Source organism: Lontra canadensis, unplaced genomic scaffold, assembly GCF_010015895.1.
Source record: "Lontra canadensis isolate GAN:19392208 unplaced genomic scaffold, GSC_riverotter_1.0 scaffold38, whole genome shotgun sequence".
In the NCBI taxonomy this organism is placed as follows: domain Eukaryota; kingdom Metazoa; phylum Chordata; class Mammalia; order Carnivora; family Mustelidae; genus Lontra; species Lontra canadensis.
Window position 1 is genome coordinate 7,320,144 of NW_022631032.1, and position 22,730 is coordinate 7,342,873.

The following is a 22,730-nucleotide window of genomic DNA, read 5'->3' on the forward strand; positions in this document are numbered from 1 at the left end:
GGGGGGGAGTCCCAAATCTTTTTTCTTTTTTTAAAAAGTTTTTGTTTAAATTCTAGTTAGTTAACATACAGTATAATATTAGTTACAGGTGTAGAATTTAGTGATTCACCACTTATATACAAAATTCAGTGCTCATCACAAGTGCCCTCCTTAATTCCCACCACCCATTTAATCCTTCCTTCCACCCACCTCCTGTGTGGTAACCATCAGTTTGTTCTCTATGGTTAAGGGTATGTTTCTTGGTTGTCCCGCTCTCTTTTTCTCATCTATGATTGTTTTGTTTCTTAAATTCCACATATGAATGAAATCATATGTTATTTGTCTCTCTCTGACTGACTATTTCACTTAGCATAACACTCTCCAGCTCCATCCAGGTTGCTGCAAATGGCAAGATTTCATTCTTTTTCATGGTTGGGTAATATTCCATTGTGTATATATATACCCCACATCTTCTTTATCTATTCATCAATTGGTGGACATTTGGGCTGTTTTCATATTTTGGCTATTTGTTGATAATGCTGCTCTAAACATCAGGGTGCATGTATCCCTTCGAATTCTTAACCTCTCAAGACATCAGTAAGGACTCCCTAAATGCTCTAATAAATGATAACTTCTCTATTCCCTTAAGTCCTAGAATAATTTTTGTCTATGCTATTTTTATGGCTTTTAGTGTAGGTCCCTTATATTGCATGATAATGTACCACATGTTTACAAACAAGAATTTGAGATGGCTATCTTCTTACTGACTTTTTAAATAGCATTATCTGTTAATCCGGTTAAAATGCAGACATTTTGAGGTTAGTATTTGTATAAGAAATTGTTCTTTTCCTAGTGCCTTACATGTTCTAGGTGCTTAATAAATTTTTACTAGTGAAGATGAAATTATTTTGCAAAGTGTATAATGGCTCTTTTCAGTCCAATTCTATGAAAACACTTATAATAAAATAAATGTAGACCTCCACATACAGAAAACATTCAGAAACAAAAAAGCTTTTATATGTCATAGAAGAAGGGGTAAAAGTCTTTGGCTAAGGATCTCTACCAAATTTAAACTTGAAAAAAGATTAAAACATTTCTGTACCATGCAGAAATAATCCTTGCATAATAATGTAACTTGGTCCAATAATTTCTTTCATTGACATTTCCTTAGTAATTTATTTGTTGATAAAGTAATTTATTTCATTAACCACATACCTTGTTTTTTTTACAGTGATGTTACTGCTGAGTTTTTCTAGTCGACATTCTCCAGTGTCATGGTTAATAATTAAAATGCATTCTTTTAAGTAAGGTTTCTTTGAACCTTTGAAAACAGTTACTGGTGGAGTTGAGCCCTGTTTAAAAAGTTAATTATCATTACTTGAAATTTAGCACAGAAATTCAGTTGGGAGAGGCTTTTAAATCTTCCGTTATTTCTCAATCTATGTTATACCTCAAGTCATCTAACTTTCTAAGTCCATTAGTTGGACAACAAGGATTCATAGTAAAAAAGACAGAGATGAAGCAAAGCTGAGGTCTTAAACCTGCTATCACTGAGGAAAGGGAATAGAGGAAGTACTTGCCCTAAGTCGTTAAAGATTTGTTTCATTGGTCTACAACAGGCAATTGGGATTCAATTTTAATGCAACCAATACTTTTTACAGATAAAGGAACAGAAGCCCTGAATCGTATTTCCTACCCATTCTCTTCTTCCTGTATAAGCTTAGTTTTTCAAATGTGACATTTTCTTAAAATGGCGCTTACCTACGCAGATTACCTGTCAGGCTAAACCTCACTATTAATTTTAGCATCATTAAGACTGGGACAACTGGATACACCTCATGATGCAATATAAAAGTAAACAGTATCACCTATAAAGTATTCTTGCCTAAACACACACACACACACACACACACACACACACACACACACAATCTCTCATTAAACCTTTAGATATAACTATCAGTTTACAGCAAATACAAGGAATAGCGGAAGAAATGAGTAGGATACCCCTAAACAGCAATTCAAGGACTCAAATTATAGTTAATAAGAGATTTGTGCAATGTTCTTCTTTACGATATTTGTATTCCTACTTAGGATAGATCTTAAAATTATAATACATTATTGCATGTTCAGTTCCTGAACATTAAAGGACTGGATTATGATTTCTTTTCTTGCTCCTAGCACCTGAAGTACCAAGCCCTTCACAAATACTAAATGGATATTGAATATGAACAATCTGAACATTTTGATCCTAAGTAACAGGTTAAATAAAGTTTTCATAGTCTCTATACCTGTCTTCCACACTTTGAACAAGTTTTTAAAAAACAAAGCTTTTTTATTAAATTGAGCACCATTCCTATCTTAAACTTTAATTACTGCCTATTCCTTTATTCTATACCCCAAGAAAGGAGTATTAAAGTATTAAATTACCAAGAAACTCCCAAGCATATGAGCTATCTTTGCCTCTAAATTAACTATTGTCAGCAAATGAAATTGAAATCAGAGGCAGCGTGAAAGATAAGGACTCAGCCACCACAGAACTGGGGGTAGGGGGCTTCAGGAAAAGGAAACAGCAAGTGTAAAAGATCTGAGGCCAGAAAGATGAAGGGAGAGCAAAGGGCTGTGGGAAAGGGAGATGAGCTTGGGAAGATGGATGAGTGTTAGATCCTGCAAGATCTTGCTGGCTGTGGGGAGGGTTTGAGATTTTTTTTTTTTTCTGTAAGTCATAAGAAGCATTTGCAGAAGAATGACCATTCATTCATTCATTCATTTATAGCATGCAAGAGCACACATAAGCAGGGGGAGGGGCAAAGGGAGAAGAAGAAAGAGAATCCTAAGCAGGCTTCATGTCCAGCATGGAGCCCAGCGTGGGACTGGATCTCAGGACCCTGAGATCATGACCTAAGCCAAAATCAAAAGTCTGATGCTCAACCAAATGAACCACCCAGGTGTCCTCAGAATTAACCTTTTAAAAAGACTGCCTTGTATAAATATATGTGAACATCTACAGAGTACTAGACACTGTTCCAAGTGTTCTATATGTACAACATTAAACTCATTCACTCCTCAAAAATGAACCAACCAACAAACAAAAAAATTACTGAATACATCCAATCATCTCCATATTTACTACTATTACCCAACTTCATAATGCAATCATCATCTCACCTCGGTTCCTATTCTCCTCCCTACTGTCCTTTCAGTTTTGTCCCCCATCTGCTGACAGGGAAATCCGATCATGCCTATGAATACCAGGAAAGGAAATTAATCAGTAATGGAAGGGAAAAGTACAATTGTACTCCCAAATAGGAGGAGGGAAAAAGAAAGAAGAGATGCTTAATGAAACTAATTTTAAAAATGAGGGAAAAACTAAAATAACTAATAAACATACCAAAGATGATAGATGTAAAAATCAGGCACATCAGCTTTGAACTAAATGAGGATAGAATTCTTTTAATAAAAACAGGAAGTGTCGAACTTGGTTTAAAAATGAAACAGAATAGGACACCTTGGTGGCTCAGTCTGTTGAGCACCTGACTCTTGGTTTTGGCTAAAGTCATGACCTCAGGTCATGATCTCAGGATTGTGAGATTGAACCCCACTTCATGCTCCATGCTTACTGTGGAGTCTCCTTGGGATTCTCTCTCTCCTTCCCCTTCTACCCCTACCCCTACTCACGAGCTCTTTCTCTCTTTCTCAAAAATAAATTCATAGATCGGGAGGAGTCAAGAAGGCAGAGAAGTAGCAGGCTGAGACTACTTCAGGTAGCAGGAGATCAGCTAGATAGCTTATCTAAAGATTGCAAATACCTACAAATCAAACGGGAGATCGAAGAGAAGAAGAACAGCAATTCTAGAAACAGAAATCTACCACTTTCTGAAAGGTAGGACTGGCGGAGAAGTGAATCCAAGGCCATGGGAAGATAGACCGCGGGGGGAGGGGCCGGCTCCCAGCAAGCGGCGGAGCAACGGAGCACAAAATCAGGACTTTTAAAAGTCTGTTACTCTGAGGGACATCACTCCAGAGGCTTAACCAGGGTGAAGCCCATGCGGGGTCAACGTGGCCTCAGGTCCCGCAGGGTCACAGAAGGATCAGAGGTGTCTGAGTGTCGCAGAGCTTACAGGTATTAGAACAGGGAAGTCGGCTACAGAGAGCCGAGGAGTAAGCTCTCAGCTCGGGGTTACCTTGAACCGGTCACAGGCTCGGTCAGCTCGGAGCGCGGCCAGAGGCCAGGGTGACGGGAGCAATTGGGCGCTGTTCTCTGAGGGCGCACTGAGGAGTGGGGCCCCGGGCTCTCGGCTCCTCCGGGCCGGAGACTAGGAGGCTGCCATCTTCATTCCCGTCCTCCGGAACTCTACGGAAAGCGCTCAGGGAACAAAAGCTCCCGAAAGCAAACCCGAGCGGATTACTCAGCCCGGCCCCTGGTGAGGGCGGTGCAATTCCGCCTGGGACAAAGACACTTGAGAATCACTACAACAGGCCCCTCGACCAGAAGATTAACAAGAAATCCAGCCAGGACCAAGTTCACCTACCAAGGAGTGCAGTTTCAATACCAAGGAGAGCAACGGAATTCCAGAGGAGGAGAAAGCAAAGCACAGAACTCATGGCTTTCTCCCCATGATTCTTTAGCCTTGCAGTTAATTTAATTTTTTTTCTTTTTCAATTTTTTTTCTCTTCTTCTGCCAAATTTTTTTTTAACTTTTGCCCTTTTCTTTTTTAACATTTTTTAACTAGCTTACCTAATATATATATATTTTTTTCTCTTTTTTTGTATTTTTTCTTTTTTCTTTTTTTTTTTTTGTTTCTTTCTTTCTTTTTTTTTTTTCTTTCTGAACCTCTTTTTATCCCCTTTCTCCCGCCTCACGATTAGGGATCTCTTCTGATTTGGTTAAAGCATATTTTCCTGGGGTTGTTGCCACCCTTTTAGTATTTTACTTGCTCCTTCATATACTCTTATCTGGACAAAATGACAAGGCAGAAAAATTCACCACAAGAAAAAGAACAAGAGCCAGTTCCAAAGGCTAGGGACCTAATCAATACAGACATTGGTAATATGTCAGATCTAGAGTTCAGAATGACGATTCTCAAGGTTCTAGCTGGGCTCGAAAAAGGCATGGAAGGTATTAAAGAAACCCTCTCGGGAGATATAAAAGCCCTTTCTGGAGAAATAAAAGAACTAAAATCTAACCAAGTTGAAATCAAAAAAGCTATTAATGAGGTACAATCAAAAAAGGAGGCTCTCACTGCTAGGATAAATGAGGCAGAAGAAAGAATTAGCGATATAGAAGACCAAATGACAGAGAATAAAGAAGCTGAGCAAAAGAGGGACAAACAGCTACTGGACCACGAGGGGAGAATTCGAGAGATAAGTGGCACCATAAGATGAAACAACATTAGAATAATTGGGATTCCAGAAGAAGAAGAAAGAGAGAGGGGAGCAGAAGGTATATTGGAGAGAATTATTGGAGAGAATTTCCCCAATATGGCAAAGGGAACAAGCATCAAAATCCAGGAGGTTCAGAGAACCCCCCTCAAAATCAATAAGAATAGGTCCATACCCCGTCACCTAATAGTAAAATTTACAAGTCTTAGTGACAAAGAGAAAATCCTGAAAGCAGCCCGGGAGAAGAAGTCTGTAACATACAATGGTAAAAATATTAGATTGGCCGCAGACTTATCCACAGAGACCGGGCAGGCCAGAAAGACCTGGCAGGATATATTCAGAGCACTAAACGAGAATAACATGCAGCCAAGAATACTATATCCAGCTAGGCTATCATTGAAAATAGAAGGAGAGATTAAAAGCTTCCAGGACAAACAAAAACTGAAAGAATTTGCAAACACCAAACCAGCTCTACAGGAAATATTGAAAGGGGTCCTCTAAGCAAAGAGAGAGTCGAAAAGTAGTAGACCAGAAAGGAACAGAGACAATATACAGTAACAGTCACCTTACAGGCAGTACAACGGCACTAAATTCATATCTCTCAATAGTTACCCTGAATGTTAATGGGCTAATGCCCCAATCAAAAGACACACGGTATCAGAATGGATAAAAAAACAAAACCCATCTATATGTTACCTACAAGAAACTCATTTTAAACCCGAAGACACCTCCAGATATAGGTGAGGGGGTGGAAAAGAATTTACCATGCTAATGGACATCAGAAGAAAGCAGGAGTGGCAATCCTTATATCAGATCAATTAGATTTTAAGCCAAAGACTATAACAAGAGACGAGGAAGGACACTATATCATACTCAAAGGATCTCTCCAACAAGAAGATCTAACAATTTTAAATATCTAAGCCCCTAATGTGGGAGCAGCCAACTATATAAACCAATTAATAACAAAATCAAAGGGGCACCTGGGTGGCTCAGTGGGTTAAGCCTCTGCCTTCAGCCCAGGTCATGATCTCCAGGTCCTGGGATCGAGCCCCACTTCGGGCTCTCTGCTCAGCAGGGAGCCTGCTTCTGCCTCTCTCTGCCTGCCTCTCTGCCTACTTGTGATCTTTCTCTCTCTATGTCAAATGAATAAATAAAATCTTAAAAAAACAAACAAACAAACCAAAAAAAAAAAAAAAAACAAAATCAAAGAAACACATCAACAATAATACAATAATAGTAGGGGACTTTAACACTCCCCTCACGGAAATGGACAGATCATCCAAGCAAAAGATCAACAAAAAATCAACAAAGGCCTTAAGTGACACACTGGACCAGATGGACATCACAGATATATTCAGAACATTTCATCCCAAAGCAACAGAATACACATTCTTCTCTAGTGCACATGGAACATTCTCCAGAATAGATCACATCCTCGGTCCTAAATCAGGTCTCAACCGGTATCAAAAGATTGGGATCATTCCCTGCATACTTTCAGACCACAATGCTCTGAAGCTAGAACTCAATCACAAGAGGAAATTTGGAAAGAACCCAAATACATGGAGACTAAACAGCAACCTGCTAAAGAATGAATGGGTCAACCAGGAAATTAAAGAAGAATTGAAAAAAATTCATGGAAACAAATGATAATGAAAACACAACGGTTCAAAATCTGTGGGACACAACAAAGGCAGTCCTGAGAGGAAAATATATAGCAGTACAAGCCTTTCTCAAGAAACAAGACAGGTCTCAGGTACACAACCTAACCCTACACCTAAAGGAGCTGGAGAAAGAACAAGAAAGAAAGCCTAAACCCAGCAGGAGAAGAGAAATCATAAAGATCAGAGCAGAAATCAATGAAATAGAAACCAAAAAAAAACAATAGAACAAATCAACGAAACTAGGAGCTAGTTCTTTGAAAGAATTAATAAGATCGATAAACCCCTGGCCAGACTTATCAAAAAGAAAAGAGAAAGGACCCAAATAAATAAAATCATGAATGAAAGAGGAGAGATCACAACTAACACCAAAGAAATACAGACAATTATAAGAACACACTATGAGCAACTCTACGCCGACAAATTCGACAATCTGGAATAAATGGATGCATTCCTAGAGACATATAAACTACCACAACTGAACCAGGAAGAAATAGAAAGCCTGAACCGACCCATAACCAGTAAGGAGATTAAAACAGTCATCAAAAATCTCCAAACAAACAAAAGCCCAGGACCAGATGGCTTCCTGGGGGAATTCTACCAAACATTTAAAGAAGAACTAATTCCTATTCTCCTGAAACTGTTCCAAAAAATAGAAATGGAAGGAAAACTTCCAAACTCATTTTATGAGGCCAGCATCACCTTGATCCCAAAACCAGACAAGGATCCCATCAAAAAAGAGAACTACAGACCAATATCCTTGATGAACACAGATGCAAAAATTCTCACCAAAATACTAGCCAATAGGATTCAACAGTACATTAAAAGGATTATTCACCACGACCAAGTGGGATTTATTCCAGGGCTGCAAGGTTGGTTCAACATCCGCAAATCAATCAATGTGATACAACACATTAATAAAAGAAAGAACAAGAACCATATGATCCTCTCCATAGATGCTGAAAAAGCATTTGACAAAGTAAAGCATCCCTTCCTGATCAAAACTCTTCAAAGTGTAGGGATAGAGGGCACATACCTCAATATTATCAAAGCCATCTATGAAAAACCCACCGCAAATATCATTCTCAATGGAGAAAAACTGAAAGCTTTTCCGCTAAGGTCAGGAACACGGCAGGGATGTCCATTATCACCACTGCTATTCAACATAGTACTAGAAGTCCTAGCCTCAGCAATCAGACAACAAAAAGAAATTAAAGGTATCCAAATTGGCAAAGAAGAAGTCAAACTATCACTGTTCGCAGATGGTATGATATTATATGTGGATAACCCAAAAGACTCCACTCCAAAACTGCTAGAACTTGTACAGGAATTCAGTAAAGTGTCAGGATATAAAATCAATGCACAGAAATCAGTTGCATTTCCCTACACTAACAACAAGACAGAAGAAAGAGATATTAAGGAGTCAATCCCATTTACAATTGCACCCAAAACTATAAGATACCTGGGAATAAACCTAACCAAAGAAGCTAAGAATCTATACACAGAAAACTATAAAGTACTCATGAAAGAAACTGAGGAAGACACAAAGAAATGGAAAAATGTTCCATGCTCCTGGATTGGAAGAATAAATATTGTGAAAATGTCTATGCTACCTAAAGCAATCTACACATTTAATGCAATTCCTATCAAAGTACCATCCATTTTTTCAAAGAAATGGAACAAACAATCCTAAAATTTATATGGAACCAGAAAAGACCTTGAATAGCCAAAGGAATATTGAAAAAGAAAGCCAAAGTCGGTGGCATCACGATTCCGGACTTCAAGCTCTACTACAAAGCTGTCATCATCAAGACAGCATGGTACTGGCACAAAAACAGACACATAGATCAATGGAACAGAATAGTGAGCCCAGAAATAGACCCTCAACTTTATGGTCAACTAATCTTCGACAAAGCAGAAAGAATGTCCAATGTAAAAAAGACAGCCTCTTCAATAAATGGTGTTGGGAAAATTGGACAGCCACATGACGAAAAATGAAATTGGACCATTTCCTTACACCACACACGAAAATAGACTCAAAATGGATGAAGGACCTCAATGTGAGAAAGGAACCCATCAAAATCCTCAAGGAGAACACAGGCAGCAACCTCTTCGACCTCAGCCGCAGCAACATCTTCTTAGGAACATCAGCAAAGGCAAGGGAAGGGCAAAAATGAACTATTGGGATTTTATCAAGATCAAAAGCTTTTGCACTGCAAAGGAAACAGTTAACAAAACCAAAAGACAACTGACAGAATGAGAGAAGATATTTGCAAACGACATATCAGATAAAGGGCTAGTGTCCAAAATCTATCAAGAACTTAGCAAACTCAACACCCAAAGAACAAATAATCCAATCAAGAAATGGGGAGAAAACATGAACAGACATTTCTGCAAAGAAGACATCCAGATGGCCAACAGACACATGAAAAAGTGTTCCATATCACTCGGCATCAGGGAAATACAAATCAAAACCACAATGAGATATCACCTCACACCAGTCAGAATGGCTAAAATTAACAAGTCAGAAAATGACAGATGCTGGCGAGGTTGCAGAGAAAGGGGAACCCTCCTACACTGTTGGTGGGAATGCAAGCTGGTGCAACCACTCTGGAAAACAGCATGGAGGTTCATGTTGAAAATAGAGCTACCCTATGACCCAGCAATTGTACTACTGGGTATTTACCCTAAAGATACAAACGTAGTGATCTGAAGGGGCGCGTGCACCCTAATGTTTATAGCAGCAATGTCTACAATAGCCAAACTATGGAAATAACCTAGATGTCCATCAACAGATGAATGGATAAAAAAGATGTGGTATATATACACAATGGAATACTATGCATTCATCAAAAGAAATGAAATCTTGCCATTTGTGACGACGTGGATGGAACTAGAGGGTATCATGCTTAGCGAAATAAGTCAATTAGAGAAAGACAACTATCATATGATCTCCCTGATATGAGGGAGAGGAGATGCAACATGGGGGGTTAAGGGAGTAGGAGAAGAGTAAATGAAACAAGGTGGGATTGGGAGGGAGACAAACCATAAGTGACTCTTGATCTCACAAAACAAACTGAGGGTTGATGGGGGGAGGGGTGTTGGGGGGGTGGGGTTATGGACATTGGGGAGGGTATGTGCTATGGTGAGTGCTGTGAAGTGTGTAAACCTGGTGATTCACAGACCTGTACCCCTGGGGTTAAAAATATGTTATATGTTTATAAAAAATAAAAAATAAAAAAATTCATAAAAAAAGAAACAATATTCTGTTAATAAAAGATATATTTAAAACAAAATGTCAGCTGAATTAAAAAAAACAGACACTGAGATTCCATGAACATACAAATCAAAAGAAAGGGTGCAATATTACTATTAGACAAGGTACTAAGATTAAAATCACAAAAACAGGATTAAAAAATATATATGGTAAAAGATACAATTCATTAAAAAATATAATTACAATAGGATGTTAAAATAGAACCAGTCCTAAAATAAGTTGAGGTCCCAAGAATGTGATGGGCTAACTTCTCATTTGAGCTAAATACTCAGTGTACAGAATCAAACAGTTCATCCTGGAAGGGACATTGCCAAAGAGGGTGGCTTGGAGTGGCATAATAGCATATCTGACATACAGAATTTCCATAAGTCAACATTTGGGGGCTAAAGTCAAAAGCAGCCATTAGAGATGCATTTTCTGCATAATAGGAAGTGTAATTTGGAAGTATGAAGTGGACTATTTCAATGAGTCCCACAATAGTACTCCTCAAGATAGAGACAACACTAAAGAATGCCAAACTTGGACAGCACCAATGACAAATGATTATAGTTAGGTCTTTTCCCCTCAAAATGTAACATTTTGAAATTTTATAATAGCCAAGTATAGAGAATTATTTGTAAGGAAGAGAGATTTGTAAATACCCAATATTAATCAGCTTAATAGTCTTCATTTTTATTAGGTTCTTCTACTTGGCATTAACAAAGGAAATCCAGAGGAATGAAAATAAGAAAATCTACCTTATGAAGGTAGAAGAAGAAACTGAAGGTACTCTTGAAAGTATAGTATAATGAAAGTTCCATTTTATAGGATGACTTCTAGCTTCTAGTCATTTTTACCCAGATGATGAAAGCAAGTTCATAGAGAAAATAGAGAATCTAAATGCCGCAACCAACATTCGTTACATTTCCATAAACTTAAGAACTCTGAAGAAATGTTAAACCTCCTACTGGTTTAAAGAAATTCTTAAGGGAAGAAAACCACAAAATGTTTTTGAGAATGTAATTTCTACTCTTATTCACAATTGTTCTAGGACTGTATGGCCAGCCGAAAAAAATATTTGCTTTCTACAGGTGGTAATTTTATTCTCTTTTATTTCAGCTGTCTAAAAGGGCTATAGAATGAACTTAAAATTCTTTCGCATTACACATTAAACACTTTTTTGATTCCTAAATGCCTTTCCATCTCCCACTATGTTCCCAGTGGACTCCTTCTGATCTAGCCAGAGTGGCTTATACGTAGTTCTTCAAACATAACGGACTTTTTTGTTGCCTTGTCTTAACCCATGTCTTTTTCTTTTCTCTGCCTAAAATGTCTTCCCTCTTTCCTTTACCTGGGTAACTTCCACTCTTCTTCAAGACAGGACACCCTGGCATCTCTTCTTCCTCTGCTCAGTTTTCTTCTGCACTTCTGTAATATTCTGCCTCTGTGACAGTCCTTACATTTCAATATTTTAATCAGTTATTTCCTTTCTCATTAAATGGTAATATTTTTCAGGATACTGACCATGTCTAGTTTTCTGCTATTCCCAATAGCTACTTAGCACAGGAGTTGCCACACAGAAGGTATGTGCAAATATGGCCCATCTGCCCTCCGTTTCTTTCTCAGGCATACATACATGCACACAAATATTGAGACATATTCTTTTTGGATATATCTCTGGTGGACTGGTGAGGGATATTACTTCTTCCCAAATTATTTCTTTGCTCATTTAGAAATTCACAGCGTGAAGGTTTGAAAACTTCCCTCTATACTTGTCATTCTCTAAAGAGATATCTCGATTGAGATCATAACCAAAAACATGGTGGATGGTAACTCTTCCTTAAAAAAGGATATGTGTGAATGAGAAAGTTTCATTAATAAATGTAAGAACCCCCATCTGCTTGTAAGAGCAAAGCAGTGCAAGGAATGGGGATGGAAGGATTGTTAATTTGAGGGAAAAAAATCTACATGGCAAAGAAGAAACCAGTTAAAGTTTATTTTTTTTCCACAAACCAATCATCACTGATCAATAATCCTATGACCTGAGATCAGGCTAGTGGTACCAGTTATCAACTTAAGGTTTTTCAATAACTTTTAGAATTAAGGGGATAGTTTAGGTTTTTCTTTAGTAAACATCATAAAGCAAAATGGCCTTTGACTTATGGGTACAAAATTTCCAAACTATTTAGAGATGCCAGCTTTTCATAACAGAATAAGGCAAAAGTTTATTCATCCACATATCTCACACTGCATTGGTTGTTCATTTCCTTCAGTTTGTAAGGGAGCAAATGAGAAGTCTTTCCACAAATTTAATTAACCTTAGGAATTCTTTCGGAGGCAGCAACTGATACAATCTGACATAACAGTGGGGTCTCAATAAATAGTGTTGGCTGATAAAAAATAAAAAGACTATGGGCGCCTGGGTGGCTCAGTGGGTTAAGCCTCTGCCTTCGGCTAAGGTCATGATCTCAGGTTCCTGGGATCGAGTCCCGCATCGGGCTCTCTGCTCAGCAGGGAGCCTGCTTCCCTCTCTCTCTCTCTCTCTCTGCCTGCCTCTCTGTCTACTTGTGATCTCTCTCTGTCAAATAAATAAATAAAATCTTAAAAATAAATAAATAAATAAATAAATAAAAAGACTAGAAGACTAGAGGATAGAGAGCTTGCTCGCTCTACCTCCAATCACAACAAATCATCTCATAAATGCAAACAAGAATGTCGATGAATTAGCACAAAATAATTTCTGTTAAAAAATTCAACAAAACAGAGAAAAAATATCAGTCCAGTGCTTTCTCTGTAGGTTAAAATATAAAGTTACAGTCTTCGTGTTCTCTGAGAATAGCTCAAGTCAGTATAAAAGAAAAAAAAGAAACAAGTTGAATGCAAAGACATTTCTAACTCAAAAACTGAGAAAACTAGAGCAACACTTAATTTGTCTATTTATGTAAATAGTATTTGGAAACATCTGGAAATTTTTTAAATGGACAAAACTTTGGCTAAAGCCTCCCTGACCTAGTGTCTTTTTTTCTAACCCATTCCCCAAACTATTGCTAAAATCACTCTAAAAGCAAAAATCTAATCATGTTACTACTCTCCTCAGAAATCTCTAATGGTACTCTAATACCTATGGAATAAATTAGTCTAAATTCTACATTAGAAGATGATACATTTTTCACCGTCTGATCCCAATTCATCTTTCCAGAGACTACTTCTATCAATCATTTTTCACAATTCTGTTATTTATTTACTACATTAATTCATTTATTCCACAAACTTCTTGTTCTTTCTCTATTAGAGCCATTTACATACTGTTCCTTCTGCCTAGAATAGTCTACTCCCTTTCTGCCTGATGAAATTCTACTTGTCCTTCAAGGCTCAGCTCAAATAGCATCTGCCTTGTGAAGCCTTTTAAGATTCTACCAGGCAGAGTATTTGAATCAACAGATGTACTAGCACAGAATTTTGTACATGCTCTAATATATACCATTAAACATCTGTGTGTCCTGCTATAACAGATTAGGACTACAAGTCTGGGAATATGCTATTATTCCTAGTTTAGAGTACAAAATCTGGTTCATAATACTAGTTTAATAAGTATATGTTTAGACCTCTAAATGTTTCAGATCATTTGAAATGATAGTTCCTGAAACTTATTAAATAGATCAAAGTATTTTTAAAAAGTATTTTCAAATTGCTTTACCTAAAATGGCTTTAAAAAAGTTTTTCTTTTTTTTTTTGCTTTGGTGTATTTGTTAATTACTTCAACTACCACTACATGAACTGTGCAATTATTTTCATTTGAATTTAGTAAAAATCCTGCAAAAGATACTTTCAGTCTGAATATATACAAATACTCACTTCTATATTGGGCAGAGTTATTGTCACCTGTTCACCTTTGCCGACTTCAAGCTCACCTTCACAGGAAGTATCAATAGAAGCAGGTTTGAAGTCATCTAAAAATAGAGACAGATATGGATTTTTACAAAATGGAATAGCTGGGTACCTGGATATTAAAAATACGAACATGTTTCAGCGATAAGTCACTTTGCAACAGCCAGTAATTAAAATGGTTTTAGAAGAGTCTTCATATTACATATAAAATCTAATCTACTTTATTTCCATATGTATAATTCTGAGAAAAAAAGAAACAGCTAAACTCTAAAATAGTATTCCTCAAACCATGCTCCCTCTGAATCCTGTTTAGGTCAAGATAAACTAAACTAAGATGTTCCACTGCTAAAAAATAAATAACGTCAGTGTTTTCACAATTTGGTTAAAAACTAGTACCAGTAGAATGTTTTCAATTTTCAGGCTTTTCCTCCTGTAATTTTTCTTAAGCCATCTTGGGTGTCTGTTATCACTTGTCTTCGGTCCCAGTAGAATACATAATTAATGAATACATGGAAAACACATAGTCATGGGAAAACTTAAGGAAAAGCAATCATTGAGCTAACAGTTTGAGTTTTTCATGAATCCTACCATTAAAGGATATGTAAATTTAACCAAATCTTCAGAAGAACTTAAAATGGGTTTTCATTTTGAATTAAATCATAATTCAAATGTTATTAAAATATATTATTCAGAAGGAATTTAAGGTGCTCAGATATTTCATATACTGAACAAGTTTATAAACCTCTAAGATATGGGAGCAACTTAAAAATAATTCACATGAATTCATATAAACGACTGATAATTCTAATATAGAACTCCTCGGGTAACATATATTTTTTCCAGGTTAACTCTTTATTAAAAGATACATGCAAGCTAGAACATGAGTCATAAGCTTGATGAATTTTCACAAAGTGACACATATGTAATCAGCAACAAGATCAAGAAGCAGAACATTATCAATCCCTAAAAGGCCTACCCCAATTACCCCTACCTCAAGAGACAGATCTTTATATTAACAGGGAAGCCAAAGACAAAAAGTCTAAATCCAAAGTACTGAACATTTATTAGAATTTAGGGAACTATAATAGGTAGATCTTGGGAAAAGAGAATATTCCAGTGTTCATCAAATTATCTTTTCTTTTTTTAAAAATTTTTTTATTTTTTCAGCGTAACAGTATTCATTATTTTTGCACCACACCCAGTGCTCCATGCAATCCGTGACCTCTACAATACCCACCACCTGGATCCCCCAACCTCCCATCCCCCGCCCCTTCAAAACCCTCAGATTGTTTTTCAGAGTCCATAGTCTCTCATGGTTCATCTCCCCTTCCAATTTCCCTCAACCCCCTTCTCACCATCTCCCCTGTCCTCCATGCTATTTGTTATGCTCTACAAATAATTATCTTCTTTCAATAAACAAAAGCTGGCCCTGCTTCCCAATGGTAATTATAATTGCTAATATTTATGGAACACTTACTTCCTGCCAGGCATCTTGTTTAACACTTCATATTTAATTCTTATAACGACTCTAAGAAATGAAATCCATTCTTAACTTCCCTAAGCACATATGAATATAAACAATTCACACTAAATGTTCTTTATAATATGATTTATTCTTTATGCTGCCTTATTAAAAACTGAATACATGCAATATCTCTTAAAACCTTGATGCTTATTTCTAGATTTTAAGAAACAGATAAAAAAATAAAATAAGCAACATGGAAAATGTGAAAGAATTTGATTTACAGTGTATCCTTAAGTAGTACCACTGAGGATAAAGACTGAAAATAAATTGGGTAGTTAGTAGCAGTAAGGTAATGAGAAAGTTAAAAAATAATTTAGGTGTTAAGTTTTGGATGCTTAAAAGAAGTTCTAGAGAAATAAGTGTTAATATCAAGTGACTAAAAGACAATAATATTTAAGAAAACAAATTAGAACTGAGCCTTTAGTATCACAGGAATAAAGAGAAAGTAGAAAGCAGAAGGCAGGAAAATCCAAGAGAATAAACAAAGATACAAAAGTAAATATTAATAACAGCTATTACTCATATAATTACTTATATATTATTTTAAAAATTTCCCTAATTACTATTATCTCAAAGATTCACAAAAATTCTTAAAGTAGTGAATATCCCTCTTACAGAGAAGGCAGAGGATGGTGGGAGAAATTAAGTCCCTTGCCCAAGATCATGTAATTCATATTTGCTAAAGCTAGAATAAGGAACCATAAATTTAGTAGACTAAAAAGATAAGAGGTTAATCAACAACCTTTGTTATCAGCCTTATTTTTTTTAAAGATTTTATTTACTTACTAGAGAGAGAGGGAGAGAGAGCACGAACATGAGTGCACACACAGGAGGGGGTGCAGGTGCAGGGAGAGAGAAGGAGACTTCCCACTGAGTGGGGAGCCACACATGGGGCTCCATCCCGGGACCCCGGGATCATGACCTGACCTAAAGGCAGACACTTAACCAACTGAGCCACCCATGTGCCCCTGATTATTGATACCAACGTTTATGGAGAAAGAAGGTAAGCACAATTTGAGCTAGTAAATATCATTTGAAACCTTAAAGTGAAAACTTCATTTTGTAAGGATGTATACAGAATAAATGAAGTAAATACCACTTAAAATATTTTTGATATAAGTAATTTATCATCATGGCCTATAGGGGTACCCAGTAACAGCCTTTATTTGTCTTAAAGTGTCCACGACCTTCTAATTTTAACTATCCTTCAAGGTTCTGCTCACCAGTGTATGTATTCCTGTAAATGTTCCTCTATCTTCTTCATCACTCACATCTAATCACCATGTCTTTTTCCATAATATCTTTCAGAGCCATCTCCTTCTATTATTGCTGAAGGCAAACTAGTTTTCAATCAACAAAAAGCTAAACTATTAAAGTACCTATAGCTTGCCCATCTGCTTTTGTTTTTGGTCTTAGAATGTGAATCTTGTGGTGGGTATTAAGGAGGGCATGTACTGCATGGAGCACTGGAAGTGATACGTAAACAATGAATCTTGGAACACTGAAAAAAATAAAATAAAAATAGGATGTTAAAAAAAAAAAAGGAATGTGAGTCTTATTTCAAAGTCTCCTCTTCCCTAAAGTAGTCGCTGGGTGGAGCCCTTTCCTTACTCTCCAAAATATTCTTTTTTGGGGGGGGGAGGGGTCCACTTCTTAGCATTTACCATACCACTCATCAAAACCTAACATAAATGACGTGGCATTATTTGCCTCTTCCTGTACATGTCCTTTTGAACTGTAATTATTTTAAGGTATAATGCCTCATACTTTTAATTCCTCCTGAATTATGGCTCCTAGCATAATGTCTTTAATATAATGGGAACATATGAGCTCTTTATAATTGACTCTGGTTGATATATTTATTCTTCTCTGAACTACCTCCAAGCTTATTTTAAGTATAAACTTATTTCAGCTAAATTATGTGCAAAAGGCTTGTTTTCTAATTGTTTCCTGAGGATCAGATTCATCTGTACTTCAAGACTCTCATTTCTTTTAGGTAGATACTGCCATATTCCTTTTGTACTTTTCACTAGTACATTTCTGTTCTCATAGAGGGCACCCAAACTTAATATTTGACAAAAAAGAATTCTCTATGATATATAGGCAAAACAAAAATGACATCTTAGAGCAAAACCATGGCTCTCTGATCGCCCATATTTTTCTGACAGTGACACAAAGGACTATACTGGGAGATATGACTGTATTTAACTACAGCTAAATAATGCTTTAGAGAAGAGGCCAGAAAGGTAACCCAAGGCAGTGAACAAACCACTGGGGAACCGTAGTGAATAAACCCAATCTCAAGAAGACAACCAGCTGCTGCCAAGAGGAATACAGGTTTGGTGTGGCCAGGTTATCTCTAATTTTTGAAAGAGAAGCTGGTCATCAGATTTCTGTATAAAATATCTTGATATTTACACATTTACAACAAATTTATGTTAAAACAACAACTGTGTGGGTGAAACAAAGAATCTCTACTGTCAAATTCAGCCAATAGGCTGTTAATCTATAACCTGTGTTATAGTGTTCAAATACTGATTCTTTTTCTTTATAATATATCATCACTTTTTTTAAGATCTTATTTACTTATTTGACAGAGAGAGAAAGCGAGAGAGGGAACACAAGCAAGGGGAGTGGAAGAGGGAGAAGCTGGGATCATGACCTGAGCTGGAGGCAGACACTTAACGACTGAGCCACCCAGGCGTCCCAATATATCTTCACTTTTGATCTTCACAACAACTCTTTGAAGATTCTCACCCACATTTTACCAATAGGGAACTCCTCTAAAGTAATGAAGCCAGTAAAAAATCAAGTCAGGAACTCAAGCCACATACTCCATCCACTCATAAAATATAGCTTTTTTGACTTATATTCAGTTCTTAACTTTTGCATGTATTGGGGGGGGTTGTTAGGAGGTGAGGAATAGTCATAAGTCCCTTTGGGAATCTGATGAAAATTACAGATCAGCTATAGATCTTCTCCACAGGAAAAAATATGCATGTGTGAACATACATATCAAGTAACGTGTAATTTTAAGAGATTCACAAGTCCCTGAAGTCTAAATGTCTATGGGACAACTACAAGAGACAAACGTATTCAAAATAGTTGTAGCTTTACTTAATGATAAGGATGAACTTATAAACAATAAATCAAAACTATTCTGAACCTATTTATATTTCTAATTATTTGCTGTTTGAATAAGTTTTACTTTTTATTACTTTCTATATTAAGATCATCTTTTATTTACTTTCAAACAAGTTTTTTTAAGTATACAACTTTTGAGTTTCAAGTGAACAAATTATAGACATAGAATTATAGAATTTGTTGAGTAATCTCATGTTTTCCATATGCTTCCAAATGCCAAATGTATTTTCAAAACTGCTATAATTCCAGACTACGCAGTTTCTTTCTTTCAGTTCTTCTTAGTTTGGAAAACTCACCATTAATTTTACTATTTATTTATTCTCTGTAGATTTCCTTCATCTATGTTATTTCTTCTTTTTTTATAAGATTTATTTATCTATTTTAGAGAGAGAGAGAGTGAGAGGGTGCAGGGGGAGGGATAGGAGAAGGGGTGGAGGAGGAGTAGAGGGAGAGGGAAAATCTCTTGATTTCATGATGGGCTTGATTTCCTGATTCTGAGATCATGACCTGAGCCAAAATCAAGAGCCTGACGCGTCACCAACTGAGCCACCCAGGTGCCCCTATTATTTTCTTCTTTATAGTGCAATTACTTATATTATGCATAGAGTAGAAAAACATTTCCTACTTTGAACTTAATGCTTTTTCAGTCAATGCTGATCACTTTTCTGACTATTTCAGCTGTAGTGTCACATAATGTCTATATCTCCATAAAAGAATCACGATTACTATCATAAATTTACTTCCTGGGATAAGAACTAATTCAACTAACTCCAAAACCCATACCCTTTCCAACATACAACATTGATCAGAGAACATTCATTGTAAATATAATTTTAATCCCATTTTCATTAGTGTACTTTCTAATGTTTGCTCACACCAAAACTTAATCACTTTTTGGGTAGTACTCCACTTGAAGCCTCAGACTCTTCCTGTAGTCGCTGCCCTTGAGTTTATCATTTCGTGTCAGCAAAAAGTAGTGTCATTTACACACTTGGGAATTTCAATGTCTAGTTCCTTATCTAGATATAAATTGTAAAATTAGCATGAGCCCAAATTCAAAAGTTATTCTAGTGTGTGCTGTTATTCAAACTCTTCCACCCAGTGTAGTATCTGTTGCTAAACATTTAGCTTATCATTTACAGACCATCCCATGTCTTCCCTACCACATGCCAGACTGTATTTTTGATAGGTTTTATTGCTAAGCCCTGGTAAATGCTTTTGTAAGTCTAAGTTAATTATATTCATCGGCATTCCTCATACACACATGGATATAACCCTTCAAGAATAATAGTGACTACTTTATTCTCTACCATGCACCAACTACTGTGCTAGGTTGTTTATGCGATTTTATTTAATCCTTAAAAAAATCTCTGAAATGTAGATATTATTGTTACCATTTTTGTACAAGAAAACTGAGGCTGAGGGTTTAGAGCATGTTCCAAAAGTTACATTACATACATAGGTGGTGGAGGCCATAATTCATGTCCAGTTTTGTACAAAGCCTCAGCACATTAGACAGGCATAATTACCCCTGTACATAAACATAGAATATTATTTTCTCCCAGATTATACTGACTCAATCTAGTGTTTGTTATAAATTAGGTCCACCTGAACGAAAGTAAGATTTCCTGTTCTATAGTTTCCATCCCTTACTCTGAGTCTTTAAGAGTGAGGGTCATATGGTAAATGAACCTATCCTCAAGGATAATGATTGTTTTTATTCAAATAAATCTAGAAAGATTCTGCCTGCTTCAACAAGAATAAAACTGAGGCTAAAACCTTTCTTATGTCTTCCACAGCACTAAGTGTATTCAAACCTATGGGTTTATTGTGATTGTTATTCCTATGGTTCTTTTGTCTATTTTTGTTGTTTTTTTTTTCATTCTTGTAGATAGATCAACTGATTCTTGAGCTCTAAAGGCACAATTCCAGCATGTTGAAGCACTTGCAAGGAGGTTTTCAAAGGCTATTTTATATTCTTTTCATATAGGATTCATGTCCTTAAAAGAGAATATATACCCAAGTTATATGAAAATATAACAATCAAACAAATGAATAAGCTTTCATAATCTTAAACTTTATGATTTGAAAAATTATTAAAAGGGTTACTGCAAATCTGAGAAAGAAGAGGAGAGAGGAGATACTATTTGCAACAAAGGGATGGAGAAATCAGGTAAAAGCTATATCATACTTTTGGAAAATGGGACTGAAGGAGAGAAACTGCATAGCCAGCACCAACTGTCTCACTGTGGTTAATGTTAGATGACAAATATGGCAAAGCAGAAAAAACAAAGGATGGGGTGCCTGGGAGGCTTAGTCAGTTAGGCAGTTGAGTCTTGATCTCAGGGTTGTGGGGGGAAAAAACGAAAACAAAATAAAAGGACCCTGTTGAAGATCACCTGTTAACAATTATCTACCCAGTTTATTCTACCAACTGGATGTTAATTTTGCTTAACAAAACCCTTTTATAAAATGCAAATATATCCTTGGAGAGTTAAACCTATTGGTCTTTATACTTTTACCCTGAGTTACTATAATTAGATTGTCAATAACTATAAACTTTTAGAGTCTGTTGAGTTTTAAATTGGGTATTTTGATTTAAGCATGGAGCAGTTCAGAGTAAAAACCACGAAGATCTCTGATAGTCTAAGCACTGACAAAGGTAGAATGATGAGACACTCAGGAAGAACAAGGCAGGGAAAAGGAAGTGAAAAAATACCTACTTTACAATTTTGCCACATAAAAATAAGAGGTTATGATTCAAAGATCTTAAAGTTTCCTTTCTGCTCTATAATTCTGAGGGCTACTATGCAAAGAATGAAATGTTTTACATACCAAATCATAGTATGCTATATTTTCCTTCCTGGAATCTATACCATCCAACATTAAAATAAAAGTTCCTTTTTCTAACTCAAGATAACAGAGGGTAATTTATCAAAACTAGTTCCAGAGGACAATCAAAAGGAGAAATCAAAGGGCAGTAAATAACTTTCTAAAAAAATGAATAACACATCCTCCAGTATTTTGATAATCAGTATTTGATCATTGTCTGAACGAAATTAGGGGTCAAAAGAGATACAGATTACTGGAAAGGTTCAGAATATCTACCCAGGAACACACGAAACAAGAATTCTCAACAGCCAAAGACAGAAAAAGTGAAGAAAAGAGGGAATATTTCCCTACCAGCCTCAAGGCATTCCTTTCCTCCGCATAATAGTTCGGTACTTTGCATCCTTCCATCTGTCACCTTACTATTTCCCTGTCCATCGCTGCATCATCTACCAGTCACGTCTATCTCCACAGTCACCCCTGTAGGTCTCCTCCACAAAATTTCCCTCTCTGCTTCTTGGTCTCACTCGAATCTCTCTGCCCAGGGTTTACCCACACCTGCTCAACTCCGGCTCCTTCCACGAAACCCCTGGGACTCCAGGCAGAGCAACGGATAGCGCTGGACACCCCATTCTCCAGCAGACTAAGGGGGTCCGTGGGAACACAGCTCTGAGAGGTTTGTGCCTCCACACCCCCATATCCAGAGTTCCCTCTTACTCCCGGGGACCGTCCTCACTCACAGCGTACGGTGTGGAAGGCGCAGCGCGGCTGCTTCTCAAAACTCTCGCCTAACTTGAGAACCCGCTCGCGACGGTCCATGTGCGAGAGTCCCGCTGCTCCATTCATCATTTTTCTCTGGCTGCGACTTTGCATTGGCCACCTGCGCTCCCTCTCGTCTGCCACCTCATCCTGAAGCAGCTGCACTTGCCCCGGCCGGGACAGCCGGAAGACTCCGCCCCGCGCCTGACGCGCGCAGCCCCCTGGGCTCCTCTCGCGTGCTGACTGGCTGCCCGGAGGGGACGCCCCGCCCCCTCGCTCCGAGGATCCTGGTCCCGCCTCCAGGCCCTT

At 37.1% G+C, this 22,730-nt stretch overlaps 1 protein-coding gene across 1 annotated transcript in view; it reads right to left on the reverse strand.

The window, feature by feature from the left end:
• EAF2 (ELL associated factor 2) overlaps positions 1-22,585 on the reverse strand; it is a 24,056-nt gene extending 1,471 nt beyond the window's left edge. The window contains exons 1-3 of the mRNA XM_032869793.1: positions 22,403-22,585; positions 14,132-14,226; positions 1,195-1,331 (exon numbers count right to left, since the gene is read on the reverse strand). Coding sequence (XP_032725684.1) covers positions 1,195-1,331; positions 14,132-14,226; positions 22,403-22,535 — 365 coding nt within the window. The 5' untranslated portion in view covers positions 22,536-22,585. The remainder of the gene's footprint in view (positions 1-1,194; positions 1,332-14,131; positions 14,227-22,402) is intronic.
• Positions 22,586-22,730: the final 145 nt, after the last annotated feature.